At 40.1% G+C, this 21,948-nt stretch overlaps 1 protein-coding gene across 20 annotated transcripts in view; it reads left to right on the top strand.

Moving 5' to 3' along the window:
- LOC137273392 (voltage-dependent calcium channel type A subunit alpha-1-like) overlaps positions 1 to 21,948 on the top strand; it is a 347,991-nt gene that overhangs the window by 231,647 nt on the left and 94,396 nt on the right. For all 20 annotated transcript variants that reach the window (XM_067806035.1, XM_067806036.1, XM_067806028.1 and 17 more), the window contains 2 exons: positions 17,604 to 17,709; positions 21,194 to 21,333. In XM_067806035.1, the coding sequence (XP_067662136.1) occupies positions 17,604 to 17,709; positions 21,194 to 21,333 (246 nt within the window). The remainder of the gene's footprint in view (positions 1 to 17,603; positions 17,710 to 21,193; positions 21,334 to 21,948) is intronic.

Raw genomic sequence — 21,948 nt, forward strand, 5'->3', positions numbered from 1 at the left:
CTCTAGGAAAGACACCTCACCGTCAGTGTCAATGTTTCCGTTATGCCTACGACAAGCATGGGGAGTTGGAACCCGGTTCTAGACCAGATCTTCACTGGGAGTCAAGCATGGACTGCTAAAGTCCGGTTGTAACCCGGATCTTCACTAGGGAAACAGGTATCGGTTGCTGATGACTAAGTGTAACCCGGATGTTAACGGGAGTCAGCGGATGAACTACTTTTGACTGCACCATCAAGTAATAGTATCCTCATTAATTACGACAGGCAAAACCAACATTTACAACACCAACGTGTATGCATTATTTAACCTGTCTGGTTTACAGCCCTAGCTGAAGCGACATGAAATTATTATTCTGTCCATTATGTCCGGTAAAAGCTCAAGGTTTTACGAGACAGATACGCTGATCCCAGTGGCAGTGATTACCGATCGCTTGTTTCGATATGAAGATTATTGATTCCACCGCCAGTTCTTCTCGTATCACGTTGTGGGTGTTTGTGTTATCTTTACGCAGTTCCGATATTGACACGTCGCCAGTGTACATGTAGTCGTTGTTATTGTAGTATTAGAGCAATACCCGGTTGCACAACACAGAAAGGAAATGAATAGACTACCAAATTTCATATGAATATTTAAGGATGTTAAGGTGAATGCATTGACATGCACTATATGTCATACATGCATCAAGGAGCCTATAATTGGGTATGACGCTTTTTCAAGGAATCTTAAGTTGTGTGCTTTTGTGGGATGAAATCTACTGTTGCATCTCACCTCGGTGTCAGCTCTCTGAATGAGAAATATATATAATGCAATTGGTATCGTTTACAATGTATGGCTGGTTCATTCCCATTATGACTACACCCAGTTTGACTACCCATCCAATACAGAACCTGTTGCAGTCGAGTGCTTTTTTAACTACTGGCTGTCTCCCCTCCATCAGGTAGACTGATCCACCAACACCTATAAATGATTATAGCTATACCAGGTTCACGCAGTGGTGTCGTCAAAGTTTGCCAGTTTCAATGTCAAGGAATTAATTAAAGTTAATGGTGCCACAACAGATATTAGTAGGGGATTAGTAGGGGGATTAAAATTCAAGGCAGTGCAACACTTTCCAAATTTATTTCATTTTACAAATGTTACAGAAATAAATAAGATTCGTTTTATACACGAAGATATAGATATGCGAGAAATATTCAAGTTATACTAGTAACTTCTTCTTGATAAGTTTGCTGGGGCTTCACAAGTTCACAAGGAACGTGATGATTGTTGCTTGTCTTACAGCATCTCCAGTGAAAGCTTTCCTCACCATTCCTCTGAAGTTGTGTACTCCGACCCCGATTTCTCGAAACAAACTTAAGTTTTTACTCAAATTCCAAACTGAGTTTGACAATTTGAAACTGCTTTATTTGTAACTCTTTATTTTTTAAATACATAATGCCCAAACACCTTGAGCAATATATTCACAAAAATCAAACTGTCTACTATTTTTGAGGTTAATATCAATTTCAGTAAATTCAGGGAAATGTATTTTCTCAAATTTGAGTAAAAACTCGAACTTAAGTCAAAACTCAGACTTAAGTTTGTTTCGAGAAATTAACATCTTTGTGAACATATATATCATTGACAAAAATTGTTTTGCAGGTAGTGAACACTGTTCATGGCTAACGACAGAAACTGGCAATAACCAGCCAGGCTTGCCTGGCTAATTAGGGTGTTAATTATAATCAGATATTTCTTAACTGTTATCTGATTGACAAACTGACAAAGTGGAAGTAAATGTATACATCTATTAAGCACATATACCTAGTAGCACCAGCACTTTGTAAACGCTGCGATGAGTCCGCCATTGACAGCTCAACGTTACTTCAATATGGTTTAAACTTATTTTAGTTCGTCAAAGCGGAAGCCTGGGCAGGTGAACAAGCCTAGTAACACCTCTCCAGTACATTGTTCTAATAGCTTGATACATGATTGGAATATTTGGACAAGAAAAGAAAACAATAAAATACTGAGACAAAATAACAGGTAAATGATTGAATAATAAATAGGTTCGTTATGGTGTTGGTTATGCCTAGCAACGAAATGAACTGCCGCAGAAAGCCATGTTGTGTACAGCTTTTCTTACTTTGAATATAAATGCAGAGGCGATAATCTCTTGAAGCGGTTTTAGAAGTGAAGAGGTGTAATGAGTTGAGAATGCCCCTGTTTGTTGAGTTGTTCAAAGAGCCGTTTCCGTATAAAGTAGTGTCCCATCGCATCCCTGTATATAAAAATACACCGTTGTGTTTTTTTTATTTCGATAGTTCCGACATGTAAAAAGGGTAGTAAATAACGTCTTTGTTTTTATGAGCACATGGGCACTTGGATGTTTACGTTATATGTAGATTATATCTGTCTGCGTTTATATCACTGCAACCATTGAGACGACTATGGATGATTTGATAAAATGATGTGATGACAGCCTCAAATTTAAATCAAAGTAAGTGTTAGCTTCCGTTGGGTTTATCATTGTTCTAAATATATTTCGGGACACAGCGTTAACAGCTCCAGCTGGCAATGAATTCCACGACATAATGATTCCTTTTTGAGACTATCTTTTCGTTCTACAGTTAATACTTTCAATGGAAGTTTGGGGGATTATGTCAAATTTTTAAAACAAAAAAATTAATAACCTGTACTATAGGTTTACAAAGTTTTAACCGGAGTAAAGGAGTTACCTCCAAATATCAAAACAAACAATGAATGGTCACAAGATCCCGGATTCACTTGACTTCTAATCATAATAGGTAGGTCCTGGAAGTCTCCCTTACAGGTTTGTTTCAAAGGGCAGGCAAACTGGGAGTAATCATCTATACAGGTGCAGTGCATTATTAAGTGCAGGGGTGCTTCATTATATGTTCATGGTCATGAGTAGTCAAACTGGGAGTGGTCATAATGAGAAGATACCGGGGTGGGTGACTGATGCACACACATGCACACACCGCAAGTCATGTACTACCCCACCTCCCAAAGTCCAAGAGTTTTAAAGCAGATTTTTTTTTAAATATTGGTACGTACGAAATTGCTGACACCAGAGTCTCCCCAGGACAAAATAGGTGACCCAACCCCGCTTACAATTACCACCACGCACACGCACGCACACACATGCACACTGATGATCCGTGGTTTAATTCTGACCTAGCAGTGTTTCTCTGTGGAAAATAATAAAACACGATGGCCCCATCCTCTGGGACCGACTCAGTTGAAGGATATAGAGAAATATTTCGTTAATCATAGTATGTTGTCATGAATAGGAATAGGATCGTGTATTAGTTTCAGGTTTTACGTGTCGCCGATAAATATGATCACACCCCGCCTGGAATCTCTCTCTCTTCAGTATGGCGTGCGGGTCCGCCTTACGAACTTCCTGATTGGTCCAAATGTTTGCCCGAAACCGCTCCGATTTTACCCGCAGCGAATACGTTACCACGTGACATTTTGCCGTCTGCTCCCCGCTCGTGACAATGTCTTAATTAAGATATTTACGTGAGAGCAAGAATATCTGGGAAATCGATGAAAGGAAGACTTTCTTCAGACAGCAGGCTGACCTGTATATGATCTGTCCTCATGGAAACACACCCATCTGTATACAGCGGGTGGTACGTGAATACAACAGGTGATAACCGTATACAGTAGGTGATAACTGTATACGGTGAGTGATACGTTTATATAGTGAGTGATACTCATAGTGGAGTGTACTCCTATATAACATGTGATATCTGTATACAGTAGCTTTATGCAATTTTAAGCGTATATATGTTGCTGATAAGTGCATAGAGTAGGTGATAACTGTATACAGTGGGTGATAAGTGTATGTGTCAGTGCCATGAGATGGGCTCATTTTACTTATTATTCTCCAAAGAGTTGCGGTCAGAATAAAACCATCATCTGTAGTGGAGTGGTGCGTTTCCACAGTGGGTGGTAACATTTTAATCCGTTTTGTAAATTCTGGGAAAGGAAATCGTATTTGGAAGTCATCCAAAGTTGCTGGATGATACAATCGCTTACCTACCATGTAGGATGGGAGCTATTGTCAATACATACATCTGTTGTATTGATACACGAGTGATTGTACTCAGACGAGGCAATTGTTCTCACCAAATGCAACTCCTAAGTTTTAGTTGTGACATACAGTCGATAACAGATATGCCAAGGCGGTTCCTGATTCATCAAATATTTGTGACATGTTTCAGTCCATATATCACACAACAGATATTTAGCATCTGTAAAAGTACAAATAAAGCAAAATGAGTTTGATACATTATGGAAACAAATATAGAGCAATATTCTTAGAAGAATGATGAAAAATGCTGGTAGGCTATTCATGTTTGTTTGTTAGGGCAGGTAGGTAACTTGTCTACGTAGGATAGTCCAAGGCGAGAACACTACACCGATGTATTATTGAGTGAGTATGGTTTACGCCGTTTTTGCCATATTCCAACAACATCTCCCCGGGATACCAGAAATAGACTTCACACATTGTGCCCATTGTACATTGTGGGGAATCGAACACGGGCCCTTCGCCATGACGAGCGGACGCTTTAATTACTAGGCTACCCCGCCGCTCCTCCGATGGGTGGCCAAACTGGAACATCAGTATTCAGACACGATGGGATACACTTACGTTCCTCTCAGAAGATTGCAAGTAGTATCGACCGCGAAGTATTCCGCTGCTTTGTCTAATGGATTTGCTATGGAAATTTCCCAGTCAGAGCCTCTAGACAGAAAGCCACTATCCCCTTATCAAGGCTGTCCTGGGTTTGGGAGAGAAGCAAATCTAGAAGATATCTGAAGGCACGACATGAGTTGATTATTGATCTTAAGACACAAAGGGCATATAGTTACGGGTGTATGCCTCAGTCCAGATCCCTCTCATAGGGAAACAACTGTGAGGAACGTCAAAGACATTCCTGTTACGTTGTGGTGAGACCAGTCTTTTATTTATGGCAGACTGAACCAATGACTATGACATCGCCGCTGATCTAGGTCCGCCGTTGTCATGAAGTCGGATATATCCTTGTCATGTATGGCCACTACCTGATACATCTGCTTGATGGCCATGAAGACAGATACGTGTATATCCTTGTCATGCATGTCCTCTACTCGATGACCATGACGTCTGATATATCCTTGTCATGTATGACCACTACCTGATACATCTGTTTGATGGCCATGAAGACAGATACGTGTATATCCTTGCCATGCATGTCCACTACCTGACACATCTGCTTGATGGCCATGAAGACAGATACGTGTATATCCTTGTCATGTATGGCCACTACCTGATACATCTGCTTGATGGCCATGAAGACAGATACGTGTATATCCATGTCATGCATGTCCACTACCTGATACATCTGCTTGGGGGCCAGGAAGACGGATACGTGTATATCCTTGTCAAGTATGGCCACTACCTGATACATCTGCTTGATGGCCATGAAGACAGATACGTGTATATCCTTGTCATGCATGTCCTCTACTCGATGACCATGACGTCTGATATATCCTTGTCATGTATGTCCACTATCTGATACATCTGCTTGATGGCCATGAAGTCAGATACGTGTATATCCTTGTCATGCATGTCCTCTACTCGATGACCATGACGTCTGATATATTTTTGTCATGTATGTCCACTATCTGATACATCTGCTTGGTGACAATGAAGTCAGATACGTGTATATCCTTGTCATGCATGTCCTCTACTCGATGACCATGACGTCTGATATATTTTTGTCATGTATGGCCACTACCTGATACATCTGCTTGGTGGCCATGAAGTCAGATACGTGTATATCCTTGTCAAGTATGGCCACTACCTGATACATCTGCTTGGTGGCCATGAAGTCAGATACGTGTATATCCTTGTCATGCATGTCCTCTACTCGATGACCATGACGTCTGATATATTTTTGTCATGTATGTCCACTATCTGATACATCTGCTTGGTGGCCATGAAGTCAGATACGTGTATATCCTTGTCAAGTATGGCCACTACCTGATACATCTGCTTGGTGGCCATGAAGTCAGATACGTGTATATCCTTGTCAAGTATGGCCACTATCTGATACATCTGCTTGGTGGCCATGAAGACAGATACGTGTATATCCTTGTCAAGTATGGCCACTACCTGATACATCTGCTTGGTGGCCAGGAAGACGGATACGTGTATATCCTTGTCAAGTATGGCCACTACCTGATACATCTGCTTGGTGGGCATGAAGACAGATATATCATGCATGTCTACTACCTGGTCAATCCGCAGAGAAGTCATGATGAAGTGTACAATGGTATCAAAGTTGAGGAACATGAATGCATCTACAAAAACCACCATCACTTTCGGGTGAAGGAAATACGAAAGACAGAGAACGGTTCCATAATCCCGCGCGGCTGTCTGCAATTCAGCAAATGTGTTCGACGTGCACGAGGACTGGTCAGTTAATACTGGGCAAGACAGCTAAGGGGAATGGAACGGGGGGGGGGGGGGGGGGGGTGGAAGAGAGAGAGAGAGCTCTGACGAGGATGACACTGACATGAAGCAAATGGCCTCTACAGGTCAGCTTCAACAACACTCGCAGGAGACGCGTTACCGCAGATTGGACCAACATGCTGTATTGGAATGACAACAAATGGTGCGTGCGCTATTTAATAATTGTTTGGTCAGCCAAAAGCTGATGAGGTCTTTGGGACAGGGATGCACATGGTACACCCCTGTCAGGTTAGGTTTGTATTAAAACGTCACATTACTGTCTTGATTGGACTGTTTACAACTTGACTGGACACAAACAAGATCATCTTCTGCAGCAAGACACATAAAAACAGACCCCGGATTTTGAAGTATGACAGATAGATAGTATAAAACAGACCCCGGATTTTGAAGTATGACATATAGATAGTTTCCCTTGACTTTTGTAGTCGCCGACATTTTTCAACTCATCGCGGCGTAGGGTACATCTGCACCGAGGAGGATCAATACGGAGGTTTGTAAGTAAACCACGTTCATGTCGATGAGGTTGAGGCTGTAAACGAAAGCCGCCCCTGCCACCAGAGTCGTGCAGGAATGCTGGCGTGGTTGGCGAATGTCTATTCATGTGTTTATTTGCATCAATAGACGTCATTAATGTAAGTTCACGATTGGCCAAGCATGTAGATGCAACATGTTGCCTGTTGCCACAATACACACAGTGAATCATATCTCTCTCTCTCTCTCTCTCTCTCTCTCTCTCTCGTACCCTCCCCTTCTCTCTTCTATTCTCTCTTTCTCGTACTCTTCCCTTCTCTCTTCGCACCCCCTTCTCTCTGTCTCTGTCTCTCTCTCTCTCTCTCTCTCTCTCTCTCTCTCTCTCTCTCTCTCTCTCTCTCTCACTGGATGAATTGTCGGTCTGTATTTTGTTATATTTGAGGAACGTTCCATAGCCCAAATGGAAGCCTATTCTCTGCTACAAGTGCAAATACTGTAACTATTTCTCTGTGGAACCCCATACCACTCATTCACAAACACAAGATTAACTATATCACTTCTGATAAACCAATACCCGTGTTCATGCTTTAATCCCCCATTCACAATACTTGCGCATTACATTACTTCTTTTATCATTCTTTGGTTTATGTGAAATATAGCGTCTTGTACAAATACCGACCGCCGATCATGTTCTAACTGCAGCCGGGGTCGATACTGCCTCCAGCGTTAGAACTCTACTACACCTCCAAGTCAATAGGAAGCAGTCATCTCGTTGCAGGGCGCCTGAAATCGACACGGTAACCATGGAGTCACGAGCAAGCTAGTTACTGTCAACAGAAGATATTCCTTGAATTGACTATGTAATAGCTCCCGGTTACGTTGATTGCCAGTCAGTGCGTAATGGGTATCTGACATGCAACACAATCACCTGTTTGTTTCATCCGATGACAAGTTTATAAGGATGAAGGCGGTCTTCGCTGAAATATATGTGCGTTAAGCGTGCTGAAAGACTCTGATGTTTATGTCTTCCAGGAACTGTATTCATATTACTGGTGCAGCTTTAGGGTTATTTTGTGGCTGATGTGAAACATTCATGCAATAAACCTTTATGATCCATCAAAGTAAATGTATTTCCAGGAGAGGGGTTATTTAGTTGTAAACACGTGTGAATTAACTGCTCGCGCGAGTTGGCAAAGCCATGAATGCGCAGGGGTGCCGGCGTATTTCTAAGTGTCGGGATTTACACATGATTGTTGCCAAAAGGGTTGAGCCTCAATACTATCTAAATAGCAACTATCTCTGCAACATGTCGGGCTTACCTGAAAAAAAGGTCTTGCTACGCGCCTTATTAACCCTGCGCACAAGGATATACGTTTTGAATACGCTGAACCTTGAAAAAACGTCACCGCGAAATCAGTCGATGTGCGCGTAATATTTTCTCGTTTTCTATTTCCCTTCATTCATATTAATTTCACAGCGCAACGAGGCGCGAGTCCCATGTTTATATATATATCAACATCCATATTTTCAATGTTAAAACACATTGATGAAATATTCATCAATCTATCGATTGTACACAACAACCAGCAGTATATGCATATAACAGCACTTCCACTTGTCGGTCACATATGTTAACAATAACGACAATTAGGAATCGGACCATCAAGCTGATGCTATATTGCTTCCAATATTAAATGGTATTTAGATTTAATTTGAGCACGCCTGGCGGTTTAAATACGGATTGCATCCATTTCCTGCCGGAGTTGTGCCATCTCAAGGGAAGGATCGTCTAAAATCATGCAGTGTCTATGGCAGACTTGGTAACCCGGATACGTCAAGGGCAATCGACTGACCATTTATTCAGTTAAACTACTTCAAGGGAGATAATAGCCGATGGGCATGTCATTCACGGACGCGGAAAGTGGTTTCTCAATATTAGTTCTACCTCCGCCTCGACTTGAGGCCTGAGAGTAGTCCGGCTAGGCTAGTCGAATCAATAGAAAATGACGCCCTGGTATCACGCAGAAATTATCAGGATGGTTCGTCTCATTTTTGAGGTGTTCCATGATGCGATCATGGTGGAGAGAGATGCTTCCCAGTCGTGACTGTGCTGCCTCTGATAATGGTCAATTTAAAGATAATATTCACATGTCGTGCACACAGCACAATACATAATTATCTCCCTTTGTTTAAAGACCACTGTTCCTTCTGTTATGTCTCATCAAGAGTGGAATCGAGGCTGACAAGCGAATGCGCTTCATGTCAATAGTACAGCCAAATGACAGGTGAACATCGCCGTGAGCAACGCGACTCCCTTCCGCAGTACTAATTAATAGTAAGATTTGAGTAAATATTTACAGGTGAAGGACAGAATCTATTAAACAGTATCGAACCATTCAGTTTGCGAGTCAGGTTAAAGCCGATGTGAAAGATGTACTGTTACTGGATTTACAGATACCACTCAGCACGATATATTAACAGTGTATGGACAGCTGCCTGTATTACATTCAGTGTCGTCTAGACTGGACATTGATTAAACTGCCCAGGTCAGACCTAGAAATGACCAGTATCCCACTGAGATTGGCTCCTTTTTTAGTTCTCGTCTTCATTCACATGGTTCGTTGACATGAAAACCTCTTCTTGCCGTGTGCCTTTATTCGAATAACTCAGACTCACACTGATCCGTACAACTGACCAATGAAATAGACCGGACTGAGGGAACAATAATATATCACTTTACTTTTTAAGCTGATCCAGCAATACCAATAACCCATTCCTTAAGCCGTGCTTCCTATCCTCTAACAGATGATGTTAGTCTAGCTAGCTAGCTATTCTCGAAACGTTCGTAGCCCTACGAACGTCTTAAGCCCATTCTTAACACATTGGCTACGATCAAAGTTAAGAATTCTTAGGGCTACGAACGTTTCGAGAATAAGGGCCCTGAAACGTAGTGTGAAGAAAAAGAAGAAGTTGTCATCCATAAAACACGTCATGTATTCATGTTTGTTCAGTTTCTAAAAGCCTTTCAAACACTATAAGTGGGAGGGTTAACAACATTCAAAGCATGAAAAAATCTCGTTAGCTGGAACTGCACAGGAAGTCCAATGTACTTTGAATTTGAAGGTCGAAAATATCAATACATGTTCGTTGCTTTGTGCACATTTATGTAGACATTTTAGAAATGTTCAAGCATCATATTCTCATTAACCAGAGAGAATATGGGAACACAAGCATAAGTGTTCGTTTATCATTTCCCGATTTCTTCAAAGAATATGTATTGTACTGACAGTGATATTCTGGAAATACATAACGGACCACTTTCATGTGTTCGTGTAAGTGTATTATGCTGTCGTCTATTAATCTTATTCGGATACGAAATTATCGTTTTTGGTCAAAAATAAAGAAGTACATTTATCAACACATTTTCATAAGTATTTTTCTCGGAAACTAGAAATCAAAATGAGTTGATAATATTTCGAAGATGCTGACTAACTGAGAGGTCTTCCTTGTTTCTACTCTGATCAACGCGTAACTCTCGGCCTATACTGCTCAAGACACGTCCTCGAAGGAATTTTCCAGTGACTAAAACGTCATCTCGTCACGCACCTCCTGGGTGTATAGAATGAAGCCTATTTCCGGGTCCCCCGTCCTCATTTAGGGTCCATAACTAAGTCACGGAACTTCGGGGAGACCTTTGTACTTCAAACATGGTACACTTGATCTAGTCAAGTCATAGTTGGAGATCGCGCAGTTTGGACCCATAACTGGTTCTTGAATACGCACTTATAATAGGAAGGAGGCTGGGTCCCGTCTCGCATATCGCCAGTTTGCGGGCACAAAAGTAGCCGGCAACCAGCTTAGTATCGGAAGTAGTGCCTCTCGAGACTTACAAGACGTTTTGTAGCATTATTGCTAAGAACGATTAAAAGTGTGCTCCTTCACGGACAGATGGACACTTCATTTTGCCGAACTTGCACCGCGTCTTTTTTGTTTTGTAACCTAAAGAGAGGCCCTGATTGGCCACGGCTTTACCTCTTTGCTTGCGGATCTTTAGCCTGTGACATCGTACTAACATTACCTTACAACATCGGCGGCAACATGGACAACGGTCAAGTTAGCAACGGTCCAAGAGCAAACACAGCGACAGTTTGACGTCTGAGGGTTGTCCACTACCGTTTCTTGGAGGAACGTCAAGCAATATGGCGTCATCCTTCTCTGCTCTTTGACAAACACTGGTCGGATAAGACTGCTAATAACCCATGTTGTCATGCATTGTCTTCTTCAAGATATTTGGTTGTTTCCTTCTCTATGCATAATACTGATCAGGAAGTAACAACCTAGAGATGAGTGGTATTTACATCGACCAATGTTGAGTAATCGTCCGTTTATTTTACAAGTATTCTTTTCAATACCCAAATGAGGGAGGAAGTGTTTTTGAATAAGCACCTGCCACCGAGAACGGAAATGCAATAGACAAGTGTCCCCATGCGGCTCAATGTGCAGCATGAGGTATGGGTTTGTCAGTGGCTCGTGAATGGTCGGCAATCTCAGTACATTCTTAGTGTTTATCATTCAAACCTGGTGCATCCTACAAGATTGACCTTAAAAACAAAGCAGTTAACTACTTATATTTGAACAGAAACAGAACTCCCTGCAAGCGAATGCTTATAAGTATTATTTTGGATAAACCATGCCTGACGATGTAAACTAGTTGTGTAGAAATAATGTTATGCATGTATGCCGTAATGTTACAGCAATCGACAGCTACCATAAGTGTAATTTATAACAATTTTGTGAATCTGACTCTGTTTAGCTGCCGGGAATTCTTGTGTTAACAGATGGTTCAGGGAAACATGCCAGTTTCCAATCACATGTTTAGAGGAGAGAGCAAATTCATAAGGACTATAGGCTTAACGGTTCCATGTACACAGTTTAGTGGTTTTTTAAACTAGCGAAATAAATTCAGGAACCAAGGATACAGCATTAAGAGATGTTCTAAGCCTGTTGGTGTTCTTGTCTCTATCTGCTGGTGTTTGCGGACATCCCATGCTCCCACCAGTCTCTAACAGACTTAAGACCAGTACATGTCATGAAGGATATTCTCGCCGGTGTGGCCCTATTGCAGTAAATCAGTTAACCTTTATTGATCTGGAAGGCATACTTCCACGAAAAGATGGCAAAGCACTTAATTTGCATCCAGGAATGAACGCAATTGATTCTTGATGAAAAACCATATCCGAGCTCCATTGCCAACTCAGAGAAACAGAAATCCGTATGAGCTTGGAACAGACAGGAATACCACTAACGCTACTGCAAGCAACTGATTAGGTCTGTTATTATCTCCGTGTTTCCGTTCAGTATTTTGTCAAATCGTTACCTTGTGTTAAGGGCAGAATGCATGCTTAAATTGATTGCCAAAACGACTAAATCGTACCTTAGTTATCTCAGTAACAGGCACGATGCTACCAACAAGCCAAACAGCATTATTCTGTTGATTCGGAAATTCCAACATTAAATCCTTCGCTGTTGCATTAATGGTTAATTAAGGAGCAGGTAACATTTGATACAGTGACCTACAGTTTTCTCGTGAATCACCAACAGCCTCCTCAAACACACTTAAACAAACCGGCTCGAACATGCACTTACACAATGTTTCCGCGTCTAGACATCTTGGGTTTGTATCTGAAGCTCTCAACACATGATCATATGGGACGGTGGGGTAGACTAGTGGTTAAAGCGTCTGCTCTTTACGCTGGAGACCCAGGTTCGATTCCCAAGATGGGTACAATATGTGAAGCCAGTTCTTGTGTCCCCTGTCGTGATTTTAAATTTGCTAAAAGCGGCGTAAAACCAGACTCGCTCACTCATGGTTATAGGCCGGTTAAGTGAAGACTCATCCAGAAAATTTTCATATGACTGCTTGCTGAGACTAGAACTGGGCTGTTCCATACACATGCTCACACTCTTTTTATAGGTCCGGGTCTCTATTTGTTGGGTGGCCACGGTATGTATTAATATTCGTATATTAATACATGTATGTTCCTAATTATTGCCCTGTCTTCATGCCATTGATGTCACCAGTGAACAGCCGGATGCAAGACATCCCAGCTTTGATCCATGCTTGCTTTTAATTTCACTTGAAGCATATTCTTAGAAGAGACGTTCCCACAGAAGGCTGAAGATAGGAACATTATCATGAACATCTACGCCTACACACCAGAAAGCAGACAGCGTGTTTAAGGGTCAGGAATGTTTGTTCAAGACTGGGAACGTGCTAACGTCAAGGCCAGCTTGTTGAAATTCCTTCTGGTTCGGGTATTTGATATTCGCTTCTGGGGTTTTGCCTTTATGTTGACATTTTGATCTTTTGAGAAAATTGCAGAATTTCTGCTCACGTTTGTTACTAGGAAGCAAATCCAGTTATATCCTAAAGTTTTGGTTGATGTATTCACGGTCATTTGTGAATGCGTACCACCTAGCTAACATATGTTCGAGGATGTCACCTGGACTAAATATGCCTTACGCGTGTATCACTATATCGTTCTTCGATACTGGATCTGATGTTAGTCAGGGTTACTTAGTGTGAGTTTCGAGGCGGTGAGGTGGTCTAGTGATTAAAGACCTGGATTCGATCCCACATGGGTCAGTGTGAGAAGCCCATTTCTGGTGTCCTCCGCCATGATATTGCTGGAATATTGCTAAATATGTGATAAAATTCTTTTCATCACCGTGTGTTTCATTTGGCCGTTTTAACCAACCTGTGTGACACAATTCCACTGTGTTGGCGCTGTGTTGACAGCAGGGTGTGGTGATTATGTAGTTACTAATGCTCATTAGCTGTATATTTTGTTCCATCATGTTTGATGCACACAACATGGCCGCTGCTGCCTTCAAAGAGGTCCCGCGTTGCCCGCAGGTCTGGCTTGAGAGGGACACTTGTGATGAGCGTTCGTTCTGTATCTGACTAGCTGACAAAATTCCAATCATGTTACTCTTTCATCTTGAAATTACACGGCTGTTTGAAACAATCTAATGACATAGTTATTTTCTGGCAATAGAACTTAGATCTCGTCCCCAGAAAACTAATGGCGTCGGTGAAAAGGTGTGCGTCTTTTGAAACGTCTTCCACGTGTAGTCGGTTACTAGTTTTATCAGCTAAGAAAGTGACAGGGTCATGTGAAAACAACAAATTACAACTAACTGAGAAACTGTAGAACTAAGTGCACTGTTCGTGAACTACTCACCTCCCAGCGCCAAAAGTAAAATAATTAAATTCAGTGAAACAATTAAGACACTTAGCAAAGATTTATTGAATAGGATGATTGTTGACGGACGTGCGATTACGAATTTGAAAAACTGGCAGTTGTGTGCTTTAGCTTTGCGTGCATTGCAGTTTTTTATTCTCACTTTTAACTCGGCTGTTTCAAATCCATTCTCAGTTCGTTTTATGAGAGATTTTATCAGTCAGGACCGAACACAATCACCAAGTCAGATCGAAACCGACCACTTCGAAGCGTCGTGTGCAGTCAATCTGACCTGTTGCTATTCGTATCTTCCTCTCTGCTACATCCCTGAGATTACTTGGCTGATGAATGCAACGAACATTAAATAGGAAAAGAGCGGTACTTGGCATATAAATGAAGCTGTAAGCGTCCTTGGTGACTAAAGGTTTCCATGCTAACACCCTCTTGATCGAATACAGCTCAATATCACCCGACCTTTGCGACAAATAATCGTCTGCGTGGTGGTGCTTCTTACCGAAACGATCGAAAACCGGTTGCATAAAATGTTGTAAATTCTCGATAATCTAGTCAGGGAGATTTGTTTGATTTCAGCTGTGTGGCTCATAAGTAATTGTGTATTCTGTGCGGTGTTCTCTTGGTACAGTGGTTAATTGAACATCTTGAACCAGCAGCAGAGCGCAACCAAAACGACGAACCGTACCCAGAACACAACGGACATGAGTGAGACGTTCTCAAACTAGCGACGTATATGCATGGCTACCTGGATGTCGTAAAACTGTTGCTGACTATATCTGCCTCGTACAATTCATTTACCATGTGACGACACATGTATGACAAGTATTTGAAACAAAAATCGCAGTGCGCGTTCTCAATAATGAACCGATTGTTGGATGACCTCAGTCAGACATGCGCAGACGAAAGTAGCGAAAGCACCTTTTACATCACGTTGACGACGACACTTGTTTGCTTACCTAATTCTATGCCAAAGCCTTTGAAAAAAGTGTTGTGTTATGGAATAATTTGGAAGTATCTAGAAATGTGTTATTTCAAAAGAAGTGCATTGATGGTCTGCTCAAACTTGAAGTGAGAAAAACTTCATACTTCTTTAGACCGTGGGTAGTTTTGTAATTAAAACGAAGTTTCCATTCATGTTGGGAGCCTTTAAAAGATATATGTCAGACAAATTTAAAAAATAATAATAACAATCGTTAGTGTGACAGTTCTCAGACATCCCCACACGATGCTCGAAAATCTCATCGTAAAATAGATTATGTTTTCCTTATATCTGCCTGCCATATATTATCATATGACATTGTGGCCGATATTTATTGAACTCATAGGCAGATGCAGAGGGGGTGGGATGCAAGGATGCGCACCCTACTGTGTCGTAGAAGCTCTAAAATGGCCATTGAAACTCCCATCAAAATGAACTTTGCATCACTTTTTTTCTCGAAAAGCTTTACCCGCCCCAGGAACTGTAAGCTACAGCTCCCGGACTAGTCTCTGCCCCAAACTTTACATAACTCATTTGTTATCTTACAAGAAACGTTTGATGCATTTTTAATCATGCAACAACCTCTGCTGTTACTGGCGTTCAAACAATGAAAACTTAATGGGAACTTGAGGGTGCAGAAGGCATCACGACGAACCAAAACAAAACACTCGCAAACGTCAAGGTGCGGGGATGCTGCAGGTAGAGCGTTCTTTCCTCACAGTCCCATATATGTGCTTTCAGCTCTTTACTTCACATACCATGTTCCGCTCTAGAGCACACGACACCTGCAATGTTTAACAGCAGTCTGGCAGCCACCATGGACTTGACATAAGTGCAAGGATGCGTTCACATTCGATTCCATAGGTGGATCGGAGTGGGTGTCTCGCAAGGGTGCTATTTCTTATTCTTTGTCAGACATTTTGTTAAATGACCATTGAAACTGGAGTGTAAATGAAGTCTGCATCCCCCTCTTCTCAATAGTGTGCACCCCTACTTTCTCAAAAAGCTGCATCTGCCCCTGGTTTCCAGTAGCTGGTTGCTAACAACAACGATGTGCTTCACCATTTCCCAGAAGCAATTGTTGAACTGTCATTATCAGACAAGCAATAAAAATCTCAAAAGCAGCCATCATTATTTTATGCCTGAAGTTCAACTGATTGTTTTTTCTTATCAAAGAGAATAATTAATAGGAAAACATGCATATACAACCAAACAAGGAAAGTCCATCCTGCAAGAGCACTGGCTGGAATAGTAGAAACAAGCCAGCTCCATAGTGTGATATACATCTGTGTCCATTAGACTAATATAAGTGACACAAAGCTTTCCAAATCGGAGTAGTGTGATGCTCTGTTTAATCTTCTTGAGAGCAGGCTCCATTTGACAAAGCGGTCTCAAATAGGATTGTATCTCTCCTACTTAACATAAGCATGACCTTGGTTGAGTTAAGATGGCTTTGTGGAACTGTGCCTCAAGTAGACAAGAAAAACGTAAAGACATCCATCTTGAATGTAATTTACCTTTTCTTCCAGATCTTAGGAAACTTGATTTTCACACACCATCTAACTTAATGGCTTAATTACTACTTTGTAAAATAATGTTCAAATGGAGGATATGTCAGATAAATATTAGATTTGTATAAGGCTAATTCAACATAATGCATGCCCCTGAAATTTTTTCCATATTCAGGAACCAGTGCACATTCAGGTTGTCTTCTCAACTCCCTGTGGAGTATAGTATGGATAAAGGAGAGCATTTTGTTTGAAACCAGAAATTGCACATTGTAAAACAATGCTCACATTTTCTGTCCTTATTACTTATACTTAACATCATGTCTCTTTCAGTTGTCAGTGGGGTTTACCCATGTTGGTAGTTTGCAGACTATCTGACCCATGAAGATCCAGGTTAGAATTGATCTTTAATAACCCATGCTTGTCATAGATGGATCTGTGGTCAGTTCCTCTGACTTGGTTGACACATGTCATCGGTCCACAATTGCATGACTGATGCTTATGCTGTTGATCATGGGATTGTCAGGTTCAAACTCAGTTATTTACAGACCACCGTCGTATCACTGGAATATTTCTGAGAATGCCTTAAAACTGAACTCACTCCTTGCATGCTTTCTTGTTGACTGTTCAGACATCACTACAGTATGAGTTACATCCCTTTTCAGAACCAGAATCATCATATTTTGGTTTCTCCAACATGGCAGTCAACTGTGGTCAGCATTACTTTCCCTTTGTCAGACTGACAGTGATGTAACTGAAATCTTGTGTCATAATTAGTAAACATTGCTGTCATGTATATGTTTTTGTTATTAATGTATGTTGTGTTATCAAACCAAAATTTCCTTAACGTACTTCACGCCTTTTGAGTATATGGTACTTCTCACCATCATCGCCAACTGCATTGTCCTCGGCCTGGAGGAACATCTGCCGGAGAATGACAAGACCCCTCTGGCTGTTCAGCTGGTGAGTACTACAACCCTCGTCCCACACACATCATCCCTTACACCCACACCCACACCCACACCCACACCCACACCCACACCCACACCCACACCTACGCACCACATGCACACCACACACCACATGCACACCACAACACACAACATACACACCAAAACTCACCCCAGACACAACTCACCCCACACACAATACCCCTTACATTCAAATGTGAATACCAGAACAGACAACGGTAAGGCCAAACCAATTTTCTTTCTTGTTTTATGGATCTGATGGTCGTATTTTATCAAGAATAAGATGAAAAACAAGCTTAATTTCTCTGCTTAAAAGATATGATCCTTATGGGTTTTTTGCCAAAAATGTAACCTGACAAGAAAAAATTCTTTTGAATTCTTTCTTGTTTTATGGATCTGCTGGTCATATTTTTTCAAGAATAAGATGAAAAACCAACTATATTTCTCTGCTAAAAGAATATAATACTTATGTTTTTATTGTGCAAAAATGTAAACTCACAAGACTGATTGTTTTTTGCCCCATATACATATGATAAATTGCCAGAAGTTAAACACTATAATATTTAGAAGGAATGATACTTTGACTGTTGATTGTGTTTTTTTTCCTGCATGTCTTTATACGATAATCAAGAGAAAAAATTGGTCTGGGCTAATCTCTTTATAAATGTATCCAATTCCTTATGTTAGTCCAGTCCCTATAAATATTTCAATATCAAAACTGGTGAGGCAATCGTAAAAAACCTAGTGATATTGCAGTTCCAGTAATTGGTTTTAAAGCTCTATTCCATTATTGTAAAATGTTCTGTATCAAGATCTAGGAAGCTGTTGTCAAGATATTTCCAGTTCCAAATGAGTCAATACCCCAATCAAAACATTTCATTTTGTTTGAAATGTGCTTAATTAATAGTGATTCTAAAATCTCTTTCAATTATTTTTATCAAAACTGAATTTATCGCAAACCTTAGTTTGACAGGTTTTAAAATATGTTTAAAGGTTCTCTGATGTATCAGACAATATTGAAGTACCCAGATCTGTATTTATTTAATTAACTATTAATTATACTGACATATAATCACTTTTAATGAAGAACTACATGGTATTAATGAGCATCTGTCATGGAATATGTATATGGACCTACTTGTTTTCATGTTAGGATATTATATTCCTTGCCCCTATTAACTAGGTCAGTCTTCTTATAAGAAGCAATGAGGTTATATTGCTTTGAGTGAACATACATTGATGGCTAGTTCATGCTGTGCTTTGTTATAGGGACAGCTGGAGCACCATGTTCATGTTACCTCAGTGTGTATTTGAAAGGCCAAATATTGATTTTACATATCAATAATCAATAAAATATACATAGAATTACTCTCTGTCACTTGACGACATTATGCAGATGAAATTTATGAGATTTATGGTGAAATAACTTGTCCATTTCAAGTTTCCATAAAATAACCCTTTGAGCATGGCAGTTTTATTACAACTTAAATGGTGGACCTGCCTTGCTGTTGTCACCATCATTAAAATGACTAAATATGTGAAGCTTACCCTAAATATTTGATAAAATGTATTAAGACATAGGCAATGACATGTGACACGCAAAAGATTTCACTTTGATTAGATTTCTTGACCAAAATTTGTTTGCGCCTTGTGGTCTCATAAACAGAACTATATATAGCCCAGGGCATTTCATTATTTTTCAAAATTAGTATCCAGGTTTTAATCCTTGATAAGGCCAGACCAATTTTGTTTCTTACTTTACAGATACTTTGGTTGTATTCTTTAAAGTATAAGGGGAAAAAAATGTTTTTAGAATGTTTTTTGCCTCATATTCACTTCATAAACTGTCAAAAGTAAAATACTTTTAATCTTTAAAAGTCCCCAAATCTGTACAACAAGAAATAATACTGTCTGTCCTAAATAACATTATGAAGAAATGTTATCAGTGTATATACAGTATCATTGTGTTTCAATAACCCAAAACAATCCCTGATGACTCAGAAATGATGATTTAGGTGCCAATATTAGTCATACTCTACGTTATAAAGATCCACTTTCAGTTTGGTTAATATGGCACCTGTAAGATGCTGAAAGCTGTGAAGAGCATGTTGTTTGCACCAGTCAATGATTCACTTGGCCAGTTGCCAGTTCCAGTTGACAGAACTATAAGTAGATGTGTGTTTTATTCATGATTATTCTGAAGAGGAACAACATATTAGTCATAGTAAACAAAATCTACTGATGTCATGCAGTACTGTGACTAGTCTGTCTCACAGTCTCTAAACCACAGTTTTCCCTTATGCCAAGCCCTCTCTGCAATGCTAAAGCGTTAAATGAGCATGTAAATTAAAAAATGCAGTAAATACTTGCATGTACCAAAATATGTATAATTTAAATGATTTACTTGTAACTATGGTGACAGCTGACATTAGTTTACATTGTGGCACAAGCTTCAGAGGTCTTAAAGCTTTCACTTTAAATATCTACTGCTGGTGAATTTGCTGCTGGCTGATTTCAGCAACTCCAGACATGGTGCGAAGTAACACAAGCAGTGCCGCCTAGTGGGGTGTCAATTACACAGGTCTCATTCCTGGTGGTGTTAATTGCTTTGTGTTGACAGAAGACATTGATCAATATTGACATTGCCTGCACTACTTGGACTAAAGCATCCTTAAAGAGTACATTGCAGTGTAATGTACAGGGATAAAAGCACTGATTCATTATATGGGCATCATAGTGCTAAGTTACATTTGTGGCGACATAAACAGAAATCCAACATCTGATTGTATTGTAGAAATGTATTGCATACATTTAATGAATGATGAGTTTAAACACAATTGTAGTATACGTTTACAGCTTGTGTAGCTCAATATTAGACTATTCTTTCACACAGGCCATAGCAAAAATGGTTAGCAACAAATGCCCCACGTAACATTATTCATTAGCGCAAAGTTCATATATGTGGTCTGCTTTTTATTTTACAGATTTAGTGCTAAACGTAAAACTGAAAACCTCCCTACTGTAACACAAATGTAATGGTAATACTGAGAATAAGATATTATCATAAGAAGCATATACATTTCTTTTTATGACATCCTATTATTTTTTTAATCAAAATACAGGAGCATGCCTTGTCTCTCACACACACATACACATGCATACATGTGATAATGTGCACACATGGACACACACACACACTCACACACACATACACACACATACATGTGATAATGTGCACACATGGACACACACACACACACACACATACACATGAACACACACACCCACACAGACACACACGCACGCACACACACATGCATGCTCAAAACCACATCTATTTTCAACAAGTAAAACTGTAATGTTTGACTGTATCCTTACTCCATGTTTCTGCATCCTAACTCCACATATCTGTATCCATGTTTCAGTATCCCAACTCCATATTTCAGTATCCTAACATCATGTTTCTCTTGTTTCAGGATGATACAGAAATATACTTTCTGGGCATCTTCTGCGTGGAAGCTTTACTAAAAATTGTAGCTCTAGGTTTTGTACTTCATAAAGGCTCATATCTACGAAACATTTGGAACATTATGGATTTTATAGTAGTTGTTACAGGGTAAGTCATTAGTTAGTTACGTTTATTACAGTGTGTCTGAAAGTCATTAAACAGTAACTTTTTGAGCTCATCAATATATTAATGGAAATGTAGAAATGAAGTTTAATGACCTTCAGAAATTGAATTTGTTGAATGAGATGTTTTCATCCTCATGTGATGTCATTTTGTATTGAATATATCTAATTGCAGACAGTTATATTTTGAATGTTCACCAGCAATTACTGTTTCTCTCAAACGTGAAACCATGTCAAATTGTGTGGGAAACACTGATGCTAGAATCATCCATGAGACCTGAGTAGTAATGGCTCATATCCCTGTCTACCATGTTTGTTGGGAGGGAGATGAGCACATCACGGAAGACTCTATGATCCTTGTATAAATCTGACCAATCTGTTAACCCTTAGAACACCAACATAGACCATACTGTCCTTACCATGGGTAAAAACTGGCTGTCCTAAATATCAGTGCCCTCACCATGTGTAAAAAAGTGGCTTTACTAAATATTGCAGCCCTTAACATGTGTAAAAAGTGGCTCTACTAAATATTACAGCCTTTACCATGTGTAAAAATTTGCTTTACTAAATATTGCTGTACCTTTTGCCTTTCAAAACTGTT

Source organism: Haliotis asinina, chromosome 2, assembly GCF_037392515.1.
Source record: "Haliotis asinina isolate JCU_RB_2024 chromosome 2, JCU_Hal_asi_v2, whole genome shotgun sequence".
Taxonomy (NCBI): Eukaryota; Metazoa; Mollusca; class Gastropoda; order Lepetellida; family Haliotidae; genus Haliotis; species Haliotis asinina.